General features: G+C 39.9%; 1 protein-coding gene across 1 annotated transcript in view; it reads right to left on the bottom strand.

Annotated features, from left to right (window-relative positions):
• Nucleotides 1–4,199: 4,199 nt before the first annotated feature.
• The window catches only part of RORB (RAR related orphan receptor B), a 191,428-nt gene continuing 172,656 nt past the window's right edge, over nucleotides 4,200–22,971 (bottom strand). Inside the window, exons 9-10 of the mRNA XM_058301665.2 lie at nucleotides 20,804–20,916; nucleotides 4,200–6,282 (exon numbers count right to left, since the gene is read on the bottom strand). Of these exons, the coding sequence (XP_058157648.1) occupies nucleotides 6,127–6,282; nucleotides 20,804–20,916 (269 nt within the window). The 3' untranslated portion in view covers nucleotides 4,200–6,126. The remainder of the gene's footprint in view (nucleotides 6,283–20,803; nucleotides 20,917–22,971) is intronic.

Raw genomic sequence — 22,971 nt, forward strand, 5'->3', positions numbered from 1 at the left:
TGACCTCAGGTTATTCAGAAGAAATAAACGTGTACAAAAATATTCTGTTCCTCAGAAAGCAGTTTGTTTTCCTCAAGCTATTCCATGCAGAAAGGATTTGGACAAAGCCATTGGCTACAGGTAAGATGACTTTCTCAGGCCACATTTATTATTATTTTTTAAACTTTCTCTTTTCAAACTGTCTCGTTTAGATAGAGTTTGCAGATCTTAGGCCAATCTTCAATACAGATTCTTTGGAGTAGATTTAATTGACAGCCCTGTCCCTTTCTCGGCTGTATTACAAAAAGAAACACACACTTAACACCAAGGACCCGTCAAGAGGCTTAAACTGTTACAACCAGTTTCCATCAAAAAACTGAGAAGTACATAACACTCAGAAAGGAAGCAAGTACATATTTGCTTTTTGTTGTTTTTCCCCCTCTAAAAAATTGTTACAAAGTTGTATGCTTAAACAGAGACATAGAAAAATCAGTGTATTCACTGTCTCCAGTTATTTACAGCAAAAATTACAGAGACAGCATACATCATATTAGACCTTCCACAAGCATATATTAAAAGTAATTACAATTGAAAAAATATTTTTATTTTTCCTCTACATTTCTACAATACATACTCATTCTCTGCGTGTGTTAATCAGATGAGGCAGACGGCACTGAACTTGGGGGTGGGATTTGCAGCTTGTCAGATACCTAATGTATGTCTGCATACGGGTCATGACCCAGGTATGCAAACGTTGTCCGTCAACCTCTGCCAGAAGAGTATCATTTAATATATAAATCGCGCTGTTCAGCGGGGGGGTGTGGGGACACCCTGCCCGTGGTCGAACTGGGCTTTTTCAATTCCAGTAACCCTTGTGCTTTAGTTTTGGCCATGAGAACAATCACTGAGCTGCTTTGTCTGATCCACTGAAGGTCGTGCTTACAGCCATGCTGAAGGCAAAGTTTACTATGGCCAATTCACTTCGGAGGAATTTCAGCAGCTTAGGAAAAAAAAAAAGTGCACAGACAACCCCCATCTGCTGCATAGGAATCCACGGTCCACACTTCAGAACAAGGGAGGACGACATTACCATGACTATAGAATCAATTCTTCAGCTACAACTAAGGGAAAATAAAAACTTGTTTCAGATATTGAAACACATTTAGAAAATGTGTTTTCAAAAGCAGAAAAAGCCCTGCATTTGACTTTCAGAAGAAAACTGGCAGGAAATCTAGCCACCTGCTTTTGTGGAGATGGGAGTCCAGGCAAGACAACTAGCAGTGTCTTTTATAAGACACCATTAAATTGAAATGCTTTCATTTTTACACTGTTTGCTATTTTTTCAACTGACCTCTTCTTCTATTCTCTAGTAGTGATAATCAAATATAGAAACCAAAAAAATATCAGAAAGGCAAGATTCCAGTGTGTCCCCCCTCACACACACACACACACACACACACACACACACACACCCCTGCTCTAATACTAAAATGTCATCCAGGATTGTAACTGGACAGACATGCTCCAGGTTGTGATTTTGTTTTAAACTGGAGGTTGCAAACTGACTGGCAGCTGTGGCTCCTCTTCGGTCCAGAAATGTATTTGTTTGGTCTGCACTAAGTTCAGACTCAATAGCCATCACTCACAACCCAAAAGGTTTTAACATTCAGAAGCTTTAGCAACACCCAGCTCCAGCTGAGTAGAGGATGTCCCTTTTCAGACTGGACAGTGCCTCTCCAGTTTGCCATTTGCGCTCCTCCACTCATCTGCCCCTCTCTCCTGGCTCTTTTAGGCTTTTGAATTTTTAACCCATGCTATAAGTGGACATGTGCCTCTGGTCTTGGAACCCCAAGAAGAAAAGGGTGTCAGCTCTTTTCTGACAGACATGCACAATCATCCTAGTTGCCCTTGTCCTAACAGCTGAAAACAGACCACAGAACAGCTCTTCGTCTAAAGCAGGTGGCGGGCTTTTTCCTTTTTGTACAGGGGATGTGGGCAAAGTTTCACTACAGATGCACGCTTTAGAGTTATTGCTCTTGTACTGAATGGTGGCTCTGTCAGGGCACAGAATTCCATGCCTGAATTTACTGTCCAGATTAGTGACCTCATTGGAAACAAAAGTTTATAGAGAGAAAGAGTCCAAGAAAAACATTATTTCTTCCAGTTTCCAGGAGCCTTAGAAATTCTTCTTGCTTCTATAATAAACGGACACAAAGATCAAGGAACAACACTGGCATTTGCATCGGTCTGCTGTTTTTGAACAAAACTGGTAAACTTTAGGTTGTCCTTGGGACCTAAGAATTGTTTTTGTATTCAAGCCTTGCACACACGGGATTATAGAGTGTGAGTGAGTAGATGCCACCTGTATGGTTGTTCACAAACAGATGAGCTTGACTGCTGTGTAAGTATGTGGTGTGCAAGGAAGCTATGAGAGGAAATGCATTGATGCCCCCCTGGCACCTCTTGTTAACATCCAGAATTCACTATGACTTAGGGTCTCTTGGATTCTGCCAAAGAAATCTAATTACCAAAGGGACCACTATATTCTAGTTACCCAATCAGTTGACCACTAGTGCAGAGCCCTGAAGATTGAATTAGAACTAGAGAAGTCCAGAAAGGATGTTTTGTAGACTACATCTCCACACTAAGCTTTTAGCATTTGGAGATAAAAGAGCCACAGGAAAAGGGATACAGAGGCAACCCGAGTCTCAGACAGTAGGGATATGTGTGGGACGTCAAAGATTTAGAATCTCTTATTCTCCTACTTTCCCAACAAAATTTGCCTTTCCATTTACAGATACTGATACCATGCAGTTTGAACTCACAGTTCCACCTCTCTAGGTTCATCTAATGCCAATTAAATTTCTATATTTCCAAGCTTGACTCTGCTGGGAGGTAAGACTTCCTATAAATGGAGAAGCTGGATATTTGGCCATTTGCAGGTTTCAGAAAATGCAAATATGTTGTCCTTGCTCAGGAAAATGTATATGTGCCATTTTCCCACAACTTGAAATAGTAAAAGTAAATTCAGTTTACAACCATGAAGTTACTCCTTGTTGGTCTGAAAGCCTTGTCAGAGAGGTTTTCTCTTTGGCACATTTAAAAATGCCATTTACATTTTGTTGTCATTTTTCCTGTTTCCCACCCCCCCTCCCTTCTTTGTGTACTTGTTTTTTAATAAAACATCCCTGAGTGGATACAGTGCAACATCTGCCATCAAGCAGTGATTGTCATTTACGTAGCATGAAGTGAAAAGTATAGATCATGGGTTCTTTCTTCCAGCACACACTTTACCATGAAAATGTTGTGAGTACTTGTAGGTCCTCATGGTGAAGGGACAAAGTGCTGGGATTGAATGCAGTAAAGAAAGTTGTTCTTACCAAATTTCAAACTATCTTGAGATGTAGTCATAAGAGATGTTCAAAGGGCAGCTGTTTAAGGTGTTGTTACCATTGAAAACATGCCTTGATTCTCTTTTAAGGGACAGATTTGACAACTGTGGCCAAAAATGGAAATCTCCTCTCTCCATCAAAGTGGGCAGACCTTATACTGGTTTCCCCTGTTTTGTTATGGTTCACTCACTAGCTCAATTTCGTCTCCCCTAGCTTCGAAAGTTCATGCCGTCCCAATGAAATGCTTGTACTAGTGGAAACGACACAAATTCAAAATCAGCACCTCCCAAGGCGAATGTGAGGGAACAATCTTTTTCCTACATCACCCATGGGACAAGGAAGGAAAAACTTCTCAGCCACTTCATAAATTGAGCCAGTTTAAATCCTCTAAGGTAAATTGGAGGAAACAAATGATTCCCTATGCAACTGAGCAGGAATTACAGGCTAACAATGGAAAACACTAGGCCAACAGAACAATGAAAACAAAGTTTGATGTAAGTTCAAAGCTCAAAGGGGAACACCAAGCAGGCACATTAAGCATCGCCTATCACAAGCCAATCATAAAACATACATTGCATTTGGAAACTGCTTGGTTTAATTGAGTGCCTTCCATTACCCTGTTTTCCTAGCAATCAGTAAAGTAATCTTTCCATTAGAAGGAAATATGACTCTTGGAATTAATTCTTTATACAAAGAGCTAGCAGGAGTGACATTTACACCAAAAAGAATTGAGTCCCTGTAGCAGCATAATAAGCAGTCTACAGCTGTCTTCTTAGACACTGAAGGTAATTTGGTTCAATGTAGTTAAATTAATTGAATATAACAGTAGTTGAGAAAGAGATTCATTATTTTAAAGCCTTTTTGTTTTTCCCCATTGGTTTGGAATTCATCAATCATGAGACGGGAAAAGGCTCTGTTTTATAAGAGGAAAAGACCAACATCACTGTTTTGATCATCGGTGAGGAGTTCCAAGGTATCTTGGAGACGGCTCCCAATCATGTAACTTCAGAAGAAGTTTTCTTCATCAAGTTTTCTACTAATGGAAACTTTATAAAGCAGGGGTGTGTGTGTGTTTATGCGTGTCTGACAAGGAAAAAGGGCAGGTCTTTATGAGATGGTGCTGAGCTATATACAGGAGATGGTAGTTTTCATTGTTTTGTATGCATAGCTCTCTTCTATCTTCCCTTTTATTTTATTTTGGATCAGGTAAAACTAAAAGACATAAGGCCTCCAGAACACAGGCAGAACAAACTCCTTAGAATTTATACTTTTCTAAAGATTGATTTGATTGGAGAGCAGGTAGGGCAGAGAAAACATGTACAAAGAAGTCTAAATTCTCTGATCCCAGACCTCATCACTTGCATTAATGCTTTTCGAAAGTTGCTAAAAAAATATTCCCTGGCTAGATGGATAATGCCATTTCAAATGGCAGAGGAAAGAGTTTTGGCTTCGTGGGGTTTTAGTTCCATAGGCTCATTCAAACCTTTTTTTTCTAATTTACCAAGTTTTGCTATCGTCTCATAATGCAGAATTATGGAGTTGAAAAACAGAGACCTCAAACTAGAAAGATATGTAAAATCCTGTCTTTCCTAACAAATTTTTTAAAGAGCATGAATATAAAGAAGTACTTCTTTGTTGTATATAATCTTTCTACCTCTTCTTCACACACATGAAAAAGGTAATAGAGAACATTTGTCCATGAATGGATATAGGACCCTGGGTTTTGATTTCTTCTTTTACTCTAATTTTATTAGGAAAAAGTTGCTGGTGGTCATATCCACAGGCTGTACGTCTCTGCTAAAGACACAACAAAGCACCCAAATCAAGTCTCTTTCACAGCTGGAAATCCAAAGGGGGGAAAAAGTGTTTTATGCATTCTGGTAAAAAACAGGAAATGTCATGGATCCTACAAGACTACCTGTGGCCTAATTTTTAAAACAGGAAAATGGCTCCAAATACTTATTTCTTTCCAATACGTACCATCTTGACAAGGCTTTGAGGTCACTAACAGAAATAGTGTGCTTACACAGAGGCCAAGCATTACTCCTTTGTAGACTATTTCTGAATTGGTGCCATCCTGCCACTGACTATAGATGAAAACTATGGATGGGAAAACAAAATCCTGATTGTCTGGCATAAAGGTAACATGTAACACAGAAGGCAGATGATATTAGAAAGCTTGCCTGAACCTCCTTTGCTAGTAGGTATGGTATTTTAAGCCACAGCGCATATGCATGTATAAGTAATAGTCATATATAATATTCTCACATATTATATACTTATTACATACATGCACAGTACTTTCCAAGACAGCTACAAATTTACACATGCATAAACTAGCTAAAAACATAGAAATAGATAAGCCTATTTAGTGGAATTTCCTTAAATTATATTTGAACAATCAACAGGAAAAGGAATCATGTAAAGTACCGCTCTGTTCTTGTATATATCTACAATAAAATTCTATAAACAGTTGTCTCCCCAAAACATACCCGAATAAAATTAAAAAAAAGATAACACTCAGTGTCCTATATTTGTATATTTATGGTCATTTCAAAAACAAACAAACAAACAAAAGAGCCCCACGCAGGTGCATATTTACATTCTTCAAACTGTAGCGGTGAAAAATAATTCTATTAAGTGCAGGACATTCCTAATGTTGCAGTAGTGACATTTTTCTTAAGTCTCCATGAACACATTGCTTTTGTCTTAATGGTGATGCATTCCATGACAATGAGACAGTTCTCTTGTCCCTTCACTTGCAGACAGTGGCACAGTCAGGATTAAAGAGCTCCTTGTACAATGGAGGAAACAGTGTATTCACTATGTCTGGATGAGATTGCTTAAATACCTGCAGTTTCTCCCCGTGCAAGTTGCAGACTGCCGTGATGGTTGGCATCTTGGCTATTAACTGCAGAATGGAGACAGAGAGGGAGACAAGGAGGGGAGCTCGTTAGTGCTCTGTCTTCTGAATCACTGTCCTTCCTGGCCTCAGGTAAAGTTAAATGACTTTGGAAAAAGTGTGCAGGAAGAAAGAATGCTCACTTTCAGCTTCTCTCTTAGAACAAAGCAAAACAAAACAACCCCCACCTTCCCAACACCCCCTAAAGGAAGAAGAAGGAGAAAAAGAAAGCAGGACCATGATTCTTGATTCACCATTCTTACCTCTTAGGAGGTAGTCTAGTTTAATAGGAAAGTGGGATTCTGCAGGCAGGGTGCCTGAGTCAGAATCCTGGTCATAAAACAGCTTAATGGCGATGGGATTGTGACCTTCCTCATTTGTAAAGTGGAAATTCTAATAGTGCCTGCTTCATTGGTTTGTTGTGTGGACTATCTTAGGTAATATGTATAAAAGTACTAAGAACACGGTAGGCATGAAACAAAATTATTAGCTATTATCATTATTATTCTCCATCATTTCTCACAGATGTTTTGGACATGGATTTTAGATTTCAGTCTTGGGAGGTGTCAATGTTAGGAAGGTATAGGCTAAACTGTATGAGCTGTAATCCATAATTTTTGAACAACTTTGCAGTTAAGCGCTTTAGGGCACCTGCATATCTCTAATCTCTTTCCAATGTTCTGTATAAAATGAAGTCTATGTTTTCCAAGTAGACAATTTGGGAAGTCACTGTCTTTTAGCTACCTTAGGAAGGTGTTTTAAACACAAGTGGGGGAATATCTACTTATAATCTCTAGGTTTCAATATGTATGAATCATGTAGGATGTATTTTTTTACTTAAAATACCCAGAAGGCAGTGCTTTACAAATCTTTGCTAAATGCTAGCTAGGTCTGGAAATGAAAAATGGCAGCCCTTAACATACTTATAATTTAGAAATTCTCAGAAATCCATCATTTAATGTCAAAATTAATTTAAACAAAATGTCACTGTGATCAAATTACTGTAAGGAAAGATTTGTTAAAAGTTATAGAAAACCCTTTTGTGAAGGAGACAATTGATGGCTCAGAGAGCTGACCAGAGTACCACTGAAAGTGGCGGTAGAATAAAATAAAAGCCAGCTAGTCACCAATTAGGCTCATCATGCTCCTTAACCCATTCAATAGCAAGAATCTACTTCAGCCTTCGAATAAAAAAAGCAAATAGATAATTAGTTACCTTGTGTTTGTTCAAAATGAGAAATTCCCACTTCTTCATCAACTTTCCTTTTAACAGCTAAGGCTTATATTACTGTGCAGTGAGCAATGTAAAAATGGTACTAGAAGTAGAGTTGTTGACCTCTCACTGAAAGGATGTAGAACACATAAAGAAGTTTGGGGCTTTATACTTTCCAACCTAACTATCTCCACTGCTATTTAAAGACAGGGATAGAAATGAAAGATGTGGACTCTTTGTCTAGAGAATAGATGTTAAAATTTAAACTTAGAAGCACGACTCTCTCTCCAGCATTGTGAGTTATATACTGTTTCTTCATTCAGGATACTCCACAATGATTTAATGTACACCTATTATGTAATAGGCATTCTATAAACACAAGCGTGCACAAAACAGTTAGGATTCTTCCTTATAATCTACTGGAGAAGACAGACATGAATGAAGTTACCACACAAAGTCAGTTTTGAAAACTGTGGTAAGAGCCATGGAGGCATATTGCTTGGACAGGTAGGTAAGGGAAGATCAGGGAAGGCTTCCCTGAGAAAGGGACAGTTAAAATAGCTCTGAAGGATGAGACAGAGCTAACTAGGTACTGGGGCCAAGGGGGACAGAATAGTCCCTGGATTGTATGCAAAGCTACAGTCCAACATGGTGCACTAGAAGAACTGAAGGAAGTTCAATGTCACTGGCAAAGTGGTGTGCATGTTTGAGGATAATGCTGAAGTGATGGGCAAGGCCAGATGATGCAAGGCCTTGTAGTCCATGGTCAGGACTTTGGCAAAGTTTTAAGCAAAAAAGGATAACCAGGATCCCTCTTGAAAGGCTCATTTTGGATTCAAGGTGGAAGATTATGCCTTTTCTGTATTTCCTTAGGTACAAGTGTCCTCTTAACTGGAGTCCGTTAGGAGTTTATTCAAACTCTCTTAACCAGCTGGCTCACTTGGAAGGGGACTATGACAATTTAGGAACACTTCTTGCATATTACCTTCTCCCTGAAATAGCTATTGAATGTAAAGGGGTTTTGAAAGCTTTCTACAATCATCTATAGTTGAACTGATGATGTGCAGAGTAACTCTAGATGATTTTCATAAAAATCACTGGGGTACTTCCTAAAAATACAGATTACTGGGACAAATTACTCCCAGAGATTCTATTTCTGTAGGGCTGGGAATTCACGTTTGAAACAAGCATCTGCCACAGATACTGATATAGCTGGTCCATGGAATGAACCTTGAGAAACAGTGCTTCCGAAGTTCAAATCTTGCAAATTTACAACTACTTTTCAAAGTTTAAAAGCAAATTCTATATTGTATTTGAAGCAGTTTTGAGAGATAGGTATAAATTTAGCTCTTTTCAAGTGGCAGACAAGGATGTTACAGCTCAAGAGGGAAGGTTCCAGTCACTTAATTCTACTAGTTTGGTGAGGGACAAGTAATGAAATTCCTGAGTTTCCTATGACACAACCAATACTACCTAAAGAGGGTTAGCCCATTCCTAAAAAGCCTGGCCTTTAGAGCTAGACTGCCTGGGTTTCAATACTGCCTTTGCCACTTATGGCTACGTAACCTCTGGCAAGTCTCTTAAGCTTTCCTTCTCTTTATTGGTTAGAAGGCAATGATAATAATCCCTACCTCAGAGGGTTGTTGTGAGGATTAAGTGAGTTAAAACAAATTGTCCACAGCAGCACCTGGCACACAGTGGCAGTATGATTGTTAGTATTGCACTTACATTCCCACATAACATTTCATTAAAGGAGAGAAGCAGTCAAGGCCATGCTTGTTCAGTTAAATGGCACTAAGGGAAAGAAACCAGCTTAGCTCTTAACCAAGCACCACAAATGGAGTGACTATATATCATGGGAAAATAGCATGGGAAAATCAGCCATTTACTTTTATTGGAACGAAAAAGAACGAAAGCAAATTGATTTTCCTTTTCCTGCAGCAATTAAAGTTTTTCATTTTATTAACTCTGATTCTCAAAATAAAATCTTATGTATTACAATTCTTAAAGTATTTTTATGCTCCTTTAGTGAAGAAATAGTATGGGGAATTAAATATTTAATAGGATCACCAAAATCTTTCCACAGCTGCTTATTTGGTTGGGAAAATGAATATAAACTCTTGTCTCCTGTTAAAAGTGGGGGTTTTGAAAAACATCCAGTTGAGGATCTAGCACTTCCCTCTTTTTTTGGCATTTGGACCAGTTCCTGTTTCTCATCTGCAGAATGGGCCAAATGGTGAGAATGACTTTTTGTTAAAGAGCTCTGGGGCCACTTAAACAAAGAACATTGAGAAAGGCAAAGTGCTTTCCCAACGTCTGTGCTCTTGGAAGAAGCTGATTTAGACTTGACTCGGCTGTGTAAATAGAAGTGCTGGCAGGAGCATCTATCACTTTGAAGGCACGATGGGCCAGGAGGTTAGGCAGAGGCAGCGGCAGCACTTCTCAGAGCCCAGAAGGGCCTGGTGGAGAAAGCAGCAGGCAGTCACTTATTGCTCATTAATATTATGTACTGCAGCCAGGGGACCCCCATTTCAAAGGGAGCCCAGAGCAGCCTCAGCAGCAGTTAATGGCTCAACAACTTTTCAAACAGCTGGGGAGGTGATCCACAAGCACTTAGAGATGGAGGGGGTAGCCAATTTCAAATCATCATGAAATTCCTTCATGTTTAAATAATTCCCATAGCAGGAACAGACAGAGAGCCTATAAAAAGACATCTCCTTGCTCATCTTTTTCTTATGACAAGCATTTCTCATAAGAAGGAATCTTTAGCTTATACCTACAGGGGTCTACAAGAAGAAAAAGTAGCTGTTTCAGAAGAGATAATAATTCTATGCTTCTCTCCAGAGAGAGATTTTATGAGAAAATTCACAATTTTATAACTGGTACATTTGATGCTGGGGAAATGGAGCATACAGAGGGTAAAGCTCATGACCTTATTTATGTGGGCCATCAAGATGCCCTTCAACCTGAAGCTAAAAGCCAGTGATGGTTTGATCAAAGTTGAAGAAATTTCAGAAGCCCTGATAAAAACAGGAGCATAAACGGAGGCTGAATATATCCAGTTCATTTGTCCATTTCACTTTTTTTAAAGCCAAATCTAGATACTTGGATTAGAATGTATAATACTGAATGTAAAATATCTGTCCAGGTCACACCCCATCCACACCCCATCTTGGGGATCCATGTCGTATCAAATGCTCTCACTGCCCCGGTCGTGGTGGGCTAAAGTGGACTTGATTCATGCTGGCATTTAAATTTGGAATTGGGCCTGAGAATCATCAAGTTCCTCCCTAAATGTGACAGAAACTACTAGTAACCTAAGTTTACAGTTAGTAACCCTGTGCACCAGGGAAGCAGAGAAAGCTGGTTTTCAGAGGCAGGGAATAATCAAGTAGCCAACAAAAGAGATATAAACATGTGAGATGGACAATCCTGAAGGCTTCCCAATTCCTTGTTCTAGTACCTTCCTGAATAGTGGCTGAATTCTTGCGCTTGTGTTCTGTGAGATAGTTAGCTCTCCATTATTTTATTTTATGTTTTTCTTCTTTCCTCAAAATGGTTTGTGTTCTGTTGCTTGAAACCAAGGTCTTCTAACTAATAAACCTGCAAAGTAATGAGTGAGGAGTAATAGCAAAACCTGTCCCCTCAGTTACATACCAGTCTGACAGACAATCCCAGGAATTTCTGAGAGTTGAAAATAGAGTGTACATCAACAAATGATACACAGCTAAGATGGATTGAAATATTCATCTTTCAGAGAAATTCCTCAAGGGAAGCTCTCAAGGGCAGAGACCATGTGTTCCTCACCATTTTCTCCCTCATACCTGGTACATAGTACATACTCATGATAAATGTTGGTAGAAATAGAAAACTGTCCCAGAAGAAAACTTGATTTGAAATTTAAAAACTTGGGAGGATCTGTTGACTTGTTTTCTATCATTTATAATTTAGCATATTGCCTAGTGTGAGGAAGCCTGAGAGGACCTTTGGGGTGCTAACTTGACCTGGGTAATGGTTTCATGGCTGTGTTAGCTTTGTCATAATTCATTGGGTTTTGCCCTTATGACTCCAGACACTTTCAGAAGGTGTTATACTTTTTAAAAAGTATACAAATGTTAACATGTTAAAAATGTTCCATTCCTAGCTGAATGGAAACAGGAATGGGAAGGCTTCAGACCACAGAGCTACGTCATCTGAGCTGGGGATCCTCAAGGGCTGACTGGACAGATCTGGATGTTCAAGATTAAATTGAACTCAAGTTCTTAGTCCTTCCTACTAGGAATTCTAATATAACAGCTAAAATCTTGAAAGAAGAATAAGTAGGCTCAGGGCATAAACAGTCTATTATTAATCTTGGCATAGTCTATTTCTATCTCATTGAGAAAGCAATAGAAACCAAGATAAATGACCCTTGGCAGTTTTTACTGATCTCTCCATCAGTGTCTATTCCATACACTCTATCTATGAATCAATATAGCTGTGTTTTCTAAATCTGTATGATAAAGCTATGAATATGAATGGCCAGGAATGGTTCCTTTCAGAAGAAATCTCAATTAGTAATCCTGTAACGAAAAGATGTCTAAGACTCCCATCTTTTCCACTTTTATTTAGTGATGTGGTATTGTCAAAACAGAAAGACAAGCTTCTTCCTCCATGGTGATGATAAACTTTAGTTATGTTGGTGTTAAAAACAGACTTAGTCATGGCAGATGGATTTGGAGCTCTGTGCCATGTCAGAGGGCCTTACTTTGGAATTTGTGTTCCTGAGTGTGATGGAGCTGGACTCAGATTTGACTTTTCTACACATGCCTTTTCTGTCACTTTTACTGAACGTGTGCTTGGCGCTAGGGACTGTCCATACTCAGGAGACTTGAATCCCTGGACTGCCTATGTGCGAGCTGGGCCCTGAGCCTCAGCAGAGTGGCAACTCCTACTCTCTCATTCGTTGGTCTTACCCAGGGCAGCTAACAGGGAGATGAGGATGGTCAACCACCACACCAGGGAATCAGGAGTGCCTACAACTGTAAGCAGAGGAATTGCATCCATCATCCATGTGGAATCTAAGCCCCCTCTTGATCTAGAGGTGGAATGGACATCACTATCCCAGGGTCCACAGAATGGAGGAATAAAATATGGACTAGAGTGGACTTACTGATATTCTGCTATGAAACTATTGTGATGAGTAATAGAAGAAATTTTAGCATCGAGGTGGAGAAAGTGGCCACAGTAGTTGCTGAGGGCAGGGAGAGGGTAGAAGAGATGTGATATGGGGGCATTTTGGGATTTTGAGTTGTCCTTAATGATATTGCAGGGTCAGTTGCTGAATTTATATATCCTGCCATAGCGCACTGAATGAACAGGGGGAGAGTGCAAACTACAGGGTAAACAACTATCTGTGTAGTGCAGCAGTGCCCTAAAATGTGTTCATCGAATGCAATGAGTGTGCTGCAATGATGAGGGAGGTTGTTGGTGTGGGGGGTACACAGGAACCTCTTATATTTTTTTTTGTGATGCATATATCTCCCAAAAAATACTATTTACAAAAATGATGTGGTGGGGGGTGGGGAGTGGGTTATATGGGAACATGTTACGTTTTTTGTTTATGTTTTTTAATGTAACATTCCTTGTGCTCCATTAACTTTAATTTTTAAAAAATAATAATAAATAAAAATTTAAAAAAAAAAACAGACTTAGAAATTCTGAGGCTAATGAATCTGTTGGCATGCACCTCTCCCTGCCCGACCTATCACAATTCTCTCTGGTAAGGGATGGACCTTCCAGATGCCTGAGCTTGAAGGGGCCTCTTTCAGAACCTCTCAACCATTTACGAGCAGCTTCCACAAAATTCAGAGTTCAGGCTCTGTAAATTGGACTAACTGGTCCAAACCCTGGCTCCGTCACTTGCAATCTGAGCAGTCTTGGGCATGATACGTAATTACTTGGGAGTTCCAACTTTCTCCTTTGGAAAGGAAGATAATGAAAGCAGTGTTTTGAGAATTAAAACATAAATCTGTTTAAAATCTATTAGCACAGTGTCTGGCACATAGTAAAGGTTCAGTTACTCTCACCTATCAGTCATGTGATACTGATCATGAATTACTTTTCATTATAGTCACTGAGTTACTTGTTTTTTCTCCATATCATGTGAACTTTTACCTCATATGTGTTTATATACCTTGCACATCTGACTCTCTATAAATATTTATTGAGCAAATCAAAATGATGAATCTTATATAAACACTTCCTACATCATTCTATTTCCAGGTGTTTCTTTTACAATATGAAAGCTGTGGCTATGAACTCTAGAGTGTCTCGTCTGAAAAGTGAAGGTAATGCCCAGGTCCCTCACCTAGATAAGAAGTATTTGATCAGACAGAATGATGGAAATGAGAGGCCCAATCTTAAGTAGGTAGGAGAGGTAATCTCCCTCTTGTTTGAACTTCAAAAAGAGTCTAGAATCAATGCTATTCAATAGAAATATAATGTAAGTCATTTGTCATGTAAAAATTTCTAGTAGTCACATTAAAAAATTTAAAACAGAAAAGGTAAAATTAATTTTAATAATATATTTCACTTAACCTTAAATATCTAAAATATTATCATTTCAACATATACTCAATATAAAAATTATTGAGATATTTTACATTCTCTTTTGGATACTAAGTCTTTGAAATCAGTGTGTATTTTCTGGTTAAGGCACATCTCATTTCAGATGAGTTAGATTTCATTTGGCAATAGGCCCATGTGGCTTGTGGCTGCCCTGCTGGCCAGCATAGGCCTTGGTGCTTAGACAGGAGATCTTGCACAGTAGGTGTTTAAGGTGGTAATGGCCATGGTGAGGGAGGTTGGTGCCAGGAAATGAGGGGAAGGCCTCCCAGATTTCTGACGCCTCACTGGAACGTGATGTATCTGTCTACGGGGGAGAGTTGGACGCTTTTAAACCTGATTGCTTGGATTCAGGTGACTCGCTTTTCTCTTCTGTCATAGCATGTGTCATGTCTTTTTGAAAATTCCTGCTCCTTCTCTGTGGTGCTATAGGGACCCAGGAGAAGGGTCTCCTATTTACTCTGGAACTTTGCAGTGAAAAGGAATAGTGGTCTCTTCTGAGGCCCACTTGACAACAGCAATGAACCAAGGAAGAGATCAAAGAGGGAGATGAGTCTTGAAGGAAAAGATTTGTTGGCACATTGGACCAGTCACTCTTCTTGGCCAGGACGTTCTCTTCCCTTCGCCAACCTTAGATCCCCATTGCATTTTCATTAGCATGGCATAACCTTAGACTGATACCTTGTGGATGAAGGGATATGGTTTGGGCATCTTCTAATAAGCAAGAGTTTAGGAAGACTAACTGAAAGACTAACCGGAAGAGAGAGAGAACCCCGTGGGGGACAGGCAATAACTTTCTGGCCAGTAAGGAACTGAAGGAAAAGAGAGATTCTGATTGTTAGCAAAATAACTATGAACTCTTGACATTCTAGGAAAATTACCAGCTTACGGTTATGGGTCTAAAGAAGTACATGTGGCCCATGGTTCCTAGACAGGTAGCATCTATAGCATATGGCAAGGCACAAACATTCGAATCTCTGTTTTAAGAAGAGAACCGAAGGCAATGGATTCACTGAAGTCTTACAGTTGTCAAATGAGATACCACCTGCCTTCTAAGCTCTGCTTGTGGCAAACTCTTGAGTATGCCTTCTTGTTGAGTATATGCGTTGCTATATAGTTTGCTATTTTTTAACTTCTCAGTACAGCTATGAGCAAGGCCATAACTCCTGGATTTCATATATCTGCAGAAGAGCTGGAAAAAATAAATATGCTACCTAACAATATTCTGTGATTCTGATTACACAAGAGACTTCAAGGACTTGGATAAGGGAGGAGGCGGCAACCTAGTGGCTGCACTTAGGACACGGCTGGAAACATGCACCTGAGAGCAAGACAAACAGAGCCAAGCTGCCATGGAAGGGCAGAGTCGCACGTCCTCCCTCCCTTCTTCTCCTCCTCTCTCTGTTTCTCTAGTCACGGCAACAAGAAAGGCAGAATTAGTGACTTGTGATAAAGAAAGTCCCACAGGCCATGGAGCAGAATCAACAATATTTGCAGTTCAAATATTCACTGCTTTATCTCCCACCTTCCCCCTGTCCCCAGCAGTGTTCATGCGGCTTTCAATTGAGTGGAGAAAGATAACCACAGTGCTTAATCCCGGCGGCGGTTGTCACCTAGGAAGTAAACATCTCAAAGTGGGTCACCGCAGCACCCAAAGCACATGGCGATGAAGCCCACTGGAAAGCTTAGCACAAACACTGACCTCTTCATGCAAGTTTTATAAATGCTGTATGCTTTGCAGCTTTGGGGCTGGAATATCATCACCAACTAAATTAGCAGAGTGCACAGATTACTAACTCGAATCTGCGAGACTTAGTGAAATCAGTCTCTTCATTCGCTGATTGTCATGTTAAGACATCGAAACAGTCTTCTACAAAATCATGCTGGACTGGGCATTGGAGGGCAAAACATGCAGGAGGAATCTTTATTTTTCTCCTTTGGAGTCAAAGACTGTTAGTACTGAAGGGCCCTTCAAGTCCATCCAGCCCAACCTACTCGTTTCCCAGACAAGGAAAGTGAAGCCCAGAGAACAGATGGGCTGCCTTCCCCAGTCATATGGGGCTTAAAAATATACATGTATATTTATTTTATATATATATGCATATTTTTTAAAAATTTCATGAGATTTAGGGAAAGTGACCATTGTTACCTCGTTTCCCGGCTTCCCAAATCCAGGATCCAGCCAAATCTAGCTAATATTTATAGCTGACTGTACATTATACTCTCCTACCTCCACACCACTGCTCTATCACTTGGAATGCCACACTCTGCCTCCCCACCATCCCAAATTCCCTCTTTTGAGATATTTTTCATCTATCAGCAAATAGGTCAAATATACTATCCCTTGGTTAAAAATGTCTTTGCTGATGTAAAAATTTCCTGTCACCAACAGCACCCGCAGCGGCACTACCTATGATGGACTAAGCGCCTTGCATTTATTTTATCTCCTTTAGTCCTCGAAATAACCATAGGAGGTTGGCTGCATCTTTAGTCATATTTTACAAATGGAGAAACTGAGTCACAAATAGGTTAAGTCACTTGTTTAGGGTGACTCAGGTAGCCAGTGGCTCTGGTATTTCATTATGTTGAGGAGGGGAGAAAACTAGATTCTTTAATGGAGTTTTTATCCCTAACAAAAAACCTGATTAACATATAGGAACAATGGAAACCTTTAGTTAATTGACACAGAACCTTGTATTTTTTATTTTATTTTATTTTACTTTTTTTTACATACCAGGGGCTGGGGATTGAACCTGGGACCTCGTATGTCAGAAGCTGGAGCTCTACCACTGAGCTACATCGACTTCCCTGAGTTGGTTTTTCCATTTGTTTTGCTTATTGCTCATTTTGTTTTCTCAGGAGGTACCAGAAACCAAACCTGGGACCTCCCATATGGGAGGTGGAGCTCAATCGTTTGAGCCACATCTGTTCCCCCCTTGTATTTTTAAACCCTCCCTAGGTCAGATAAGGAAGCCAGTTTGGCCAAAGGTATAAGGTACTGCTCCCTGAACTTTACTTTCTGGAAGAGGAGTTGTAGAAAGTGTGTTAGAGACTGTTCTTTCAGGAAGAAGTACCCTGACACTGCTAACCTGATGTCTGTCAGCCCTGTTTGGGGTTAACAGGTTGGCAGCTGAAGGCAGATGTACGCCGCTTACTGGAAATTTTAACCTGAGCTCCAGGACTACAAAACAACCTTTTTGGGTATGTGTGTATTTCTCTAAAAATAGGTTTCACAATATTTGCCAGATTCTCCAAGGGGTCTGGGAATAACAAATATTAAGAATGACCAGCATTCTTTTTGGGGTATTGTGGAGGAAGAACTCCATGATTGTGAAGGCACAAGGGGTATATGTGAAATGATGAGCAAATCTGTGGTGGATGGAACTGTTTTTCTTGAATTTCAAATTCACGTACTCCTTTTGGGAAGCATGAGTTCCAGGAGAGGGTGCCCTACGCAGATAGTGCCATTCTCCTCAGATGGTAAAGCAGTGAGGACCACGAGAGACAACCCTTCCCAAACCCCCAATTCTTGCTCCCCACGGACAGCTGAGATTCAGACAAATGGAGGGAATTGTTCACAGCCATACAGTTCAGAACTGGACAGGCAAAAACCCAGGTTTTATTCTGTTTCACAGATCCTCTACATTAGTTCAAATAGCATCTTGTTAAAATGATGACTGTATAAGGAATGGTCCACACACAAAAAATCAATATTCCCACATGACATGTGGAATCTATGCTTTGTCATTTGGCTCCAGTGAATTTTATACAAGAATGAATCCTCTTCCCATGCTTTCTCTGGGCACCAGCGTTGCAACATTCTCCCTCTATTTGAAAAGAACTTACTTGTGTACTTTTCCTAGGAGAATTAAGCTGAGCTATAGCTGGCCTTCAAATTTGTTTCCTTCCCATCAAATATCTTTCACTCTTCATTTTCTCTGCCTTCTTTCTACCTCAAATACCTCAGAAGTCCAAGTCACCACCAGGACACCAAGAGGTGAATAGTGATTTAAGCATGAAAATTTTATACTCCTTAAGGGAATAACAATCCCAGTTACACAAAGTGAGAATTTATGCAGGGTCTATCTCATTTGACCTTCACAACACACCTGTACAAAGGCAAGAAATTATCCTCCTTACTTTATAGATGATGAGACTAGGGTTTCCTGGCAAGCAGTCAACCACTAGGAACAACTTGTGTGCATCTCTGGATTTCATCAAGACCTTGATTTTCGGCAGGTGAATATGGGGACCAAAGTCTTTGGAGACCCTACAGGCAGAAGCCATCCTTCCACGTTAGTAAATCAGATGTATTTATGTATATATGCTACTGGGAGCTAGAGAGAGCCATGAATATATTCACATTACAGTCTTCTCTGCCCAGCAAATCTGAAAGCATTTTGTAGTTTTACTTTTGACTGGGAGAAAACCAAGGTACAGAGAGCAGGTGATTTGTCCTTGACCACGCTGCTAGTAAGTGAGAAGTTACACGAAAATAACTATCACTCTCTACTGTGGAAATGTTCTTCCCAGTGATGTGTTAATTTTAACAAAATGTTACCATAATGAAGCAATATATTTAACTCACAGAGGTTTTTTATAGCAGTGTTTGTATGTGCAAAGTAAAACCTGGTGATGTTCTACAAATAGTCTCTACCCTCCCGCCCTTTTTTAAAAATAAAGAACTTCAAGGGCAGAGTGGGAGGGTTTTTAATGACAAAAATATAAAGAGCAGGATTTCTATCATCTTTAACCAAGAATAAGCTCCACTTCCTAGTTTTTTACCCTCTAAAGAAATCCTGTTCTTAAGATATCAATGATACTTCAAAATCTAGAATAATGTTGACTATCAGTCATTAGAAAATTACATCTTCCTTTTATGATCATTTTCCTCTAGTAAACAAATTTTTTCTTCTTAAAGATCACCATTCTTATCAGCAGAATATCCCTGTCTACATAAAATAACATGACTTTAAAATGCTGTTTGACCTAATGTAAGGGGGAAATGGAAAGGAGAAATGAGTTTATATGGCTACGAGTCTCTAAAAAAGAGTCTGGAGGCTGTCAGAAGGATTGCCCTTATGCACAACTGAGCAGAGTCTGAGAGACAGATAAAGCAGATACAACCCCCAGGTATTGGTTCCTTTGAGGGCTAAAGAGACCCATGGGAGTTATGGTCATGGCCGATGGGGTTAACTATCAGGTCAGATGGCCCCTCTTTGGAAATGGTGTTTATGTGTGATGAATCTGGACTCAGATGGGATCTCTCCTCATAAGACTTTCATGCTAATGTGCTGGAGGTGCAGTTAGTGTTGGGGTTTAAGATATATTTAGGGGATTTGAATCTTTGGACTGACAATGTGATAGCCAGGTCCTGAGCCTCAACAGACTCCAACACCTACAATCTGATTCATTGGACTCATCACACTCAGCTAAGATGGAGTTGAAGAAGGACAACCACCACACCATGGAGCCTAGAGTGATTACAACTGAAAGTGGGAGGATTGCATCCAGCATCCATGTGGAATCTGAGCCTCCTCTTGACATAGAGGTGCAATGGACACAACCAATCCAATGTCCACAGAAAAAAGGTGGCATTGGATTGGGAAAAGTGGACATGGTGGCTGAGGGGTATGGGGAAAGGCAGGAAGAGATGAGAGGTGGAGGCGTCTTTGGGACATGGAGCTGCCCTGGATGGTGCTTCAGGGGCAATCACCGGACATTGTAAATCCTCACAGGGCCCACTGGATGGAATGGGAGAGAGTATGGGCCATGATGTGGACCATTGACCATGAGGTGCAGAGGTGCCCAAAGATGTACTTAACAAATGCAATGGATGTGTCATGATGATGGGAATGAGTGTTGCTGGGGGTGGGGGGGGGGGGGAGAGGTGGGGTGGGGGTGGTGGGGTTGAATGGGACCTCATATATATATATATTTTTTTTTAATGTAATATTATTACAAAGTCAATTAAAAAAAAAAAGATCACCATTCTTAATGAAGGTGAGACAATAAATTGATGGCATATTGCATGCATTTTGCCCCTGGGATATTTCATTTGGAAAGAATCCAGGGCAGGGTCTTTCAAACTTATTTTTAAAATCCTGCATGAAAAGATTAGAGTTGAAGGTAAATTTAAAAAGTCATTCAGTCTAATCTTCCACCTTGGGTATGACCATCTTTTACATCCTGCCTGAGAAATGACCAGACAGGGTCTACTAGAAAATGACCAGTGACAGGGAGTTCACTACTTCACACAGTGGTTTATCCCTCTGTTCAACAATTCTCTTCCTTTGACAGCGCTCCCTTATTGTAAATAAAATTTTACCCACTCTTAACTTCTACCCAGACTTGATTCCTGACCTGGAACAAAGTTTCGTGTTCTTTGCACATGCATTTTGAAGACTTGCTCCCTGCTTCCTTGCTTCAAATTTTTCTTGGTCTTCCAATGAAACACCCTTAGTTCATCTGATCTATTTTCCTGTGCCTTGGGTTCAGATCTGTCAATATTATCCTTCTCTAGTCATCCTCCGTTCAATTTATTATAATTTACTAGTCTCCCTTTAAAAACATGCACCCCAATTTTATGCAGCTTTTGGAAACTTTCAGAAATGGCTGCAGCTGGGAAATTTCCCTTGCTTTATAACTAGGCCCCTTCTGTTCACAGCAGTCTCTTTCACTGAGAGAGGGTTTGTGATCTGGGGACCCTACCTTTGCCAAGGTCTCATCATCCAGGTGATTCTTCTGAATCACGTGTTGAAGTGCAAAATAAATTTTTTCTTGAAGCTTCTGGACTTTTCTTGGTTCTATCAGCCAGGCTCGGTCTGACAAAAGAAAATGAATGGATATGAGGGGAAGGAGCATAAGTTTTGCAGATAATATTAATCTATAAATATAAGTGCTGGATTTCCGATCCGTTTAACGTTACTTAGTTCCAAATAGCTTATGATGTGGACCATTGACCATGAGATGCAGCGGTGCTCAGAGATGTATTCACCAAGTGCAATGAATGTCTCATGATGATGGAGGAGGTTGTTGTTATGGGGGGAGGAGTGGAGTGAGGGGGGTGGGGGGTATATGGGGACCTCATATATTTTTTTAATGTAACATTAAAAAATAAATAAAGACAAAAAAAGACAAAAAAATAGCTTCTAAAGGCAACTTCGACAATAATGTACAGTATATTTACATAGGAAATCAGAAGAGTGGAAGGACACATGGGTTCAAACTTCTTTATGGTTCTTAGTGTGTCTTGACAATTTACATCCTTACTCTTTCTCTGGACATAGGCCTAGATGTTTTTTTAGTGTTGTTTTCTTTTTTTTGATGATTTGTGAAGAAAACAAATTTTTTCACTTGAGAAGAAAGTCTATTGCATAGGAATGTTTTTGATATTCATGATCTCTCTTCTCTTTCTCAGCTTATTTTCTTATCCATCAGATATAAAGTTGAACCTATGTTATAATTTATATAGCATAAATATGAATTGATACAAAAAAATTTACTCCTGAGAGTTATTTTCTATATTGGATTTTAAAAGAGTGGATAGGGTAATCCATCCTTCCCTCCCTCCCTTTCTTTCTTCTTTTCTTCCTTGGAGCTTTGTAAACCAGGGTGAAAAAATACAGCCCAGCATCAGTGCCTTAGTTTGGATCTTCAGGGAAGAGATGCCTAAAATTTCCAAATGCTGAGCAAATACTCATGGAAAAGAACTTGGACATGATCCTTCTGAACACAGTTTAGGTCAGGTGAGAAACTTGATTCTGTAATCTTAGACAGAACAGGGACAACAGTTCAGCAAACCCTTACGTAAGTGAGCACAAAAGCCTTCAGTGACAATTGTCAATCAGAATAAATTAAGTGTCCCTCCCTCTCTTTTTCCTAAGCTATCTGGAGCTGACAAGATAGTGGCTATTTGGCTAGAGCCTGAGAGAAAGGTAGAACCTGGCACAAGATGGAGCCTACACATCTTGGAAATCTGTATTTCCTCTCTTTTTGAATATGGCACTAGGCTAGGTTGGCAAATAAGTTGCTGCAGAAGCTTCTGAGTGTGGGGTTGGTACCACAGTTGGAAGATGCTTCATTAGGTATAAGGCCAAATCACATGCTTCCAAACTCAGCAGAATTTGATGGCTGTATGAAGTCCTTTTTAGAAAAAGGCTAAACAGCTCAGCTGATTTCTAACTCTTAAGGAAAAGTCTTGACTTCCTTCTGGGGCAATCCATCTTCACAGAGTGTTCACAGCCCTTCATATTCTCTGGGTCTGAGTTACAGTAAGGCAAGTTTGAAATATGTCTTAAATATATGCTGCCAGCAGCCCTTGGGAAGGAAGAGGAGAAGTTAGTGGGGTCAGGGCCCAAAGGAGATCACCGTATTTCCATGTATATGGTGTTGCTACCTAGTAGAAAAACTCCACACTTGTATACCCGGATCAGTCCCCCAACAGGAAGTCAAGTCTCACGTGGATAAAGGAGACTGGAAGTGGAATCTCAGACACTAGCATGATTATTTAGGGCAATATATATACATATAAGAATTTACTGATTAGCCACAAACATATCCAGAGGAGAGTGGCTCTTTGCTGTGCTTCTTCTGAGTAAGCAGGAGCCAGTGTGAAACCACCTCCCTCATCCATAAACTCACAGACTTAAAACTAGTCCTCTATTATTATTGCTACAGTATAACCAATAGAAAAAAATACATTGATAAAAATGGTAGGAGGAAAATTATCTGGGATGTGACTGCTATCAGGAATAAACATTTCTAGTCACTTTCATCTATCTTTGTGTTTCCAGGACTGGGAACCTTTCTAGAGTTTAAAAAAAAAAAGATCCACTGGAACAGCTTGGTTTTAGACAGGACCACAAAAAAGAAACTAT

The sequence above is a fragment of the Dasypus novemcinctus genome, chromosome 8 (genome assembly GCF_030445035.2).
Source record: "Dasypus novemcinctus isolate mDasNov1 chromosome 8, mDasNov1.1.hap2, whole genome shotgun sequence".
NCBI lineage: Eukaryota > Metazoa > Chordata > Mammalia > Cingulata > Dasypodidae > Dasypus > Dasypus novemcinctus.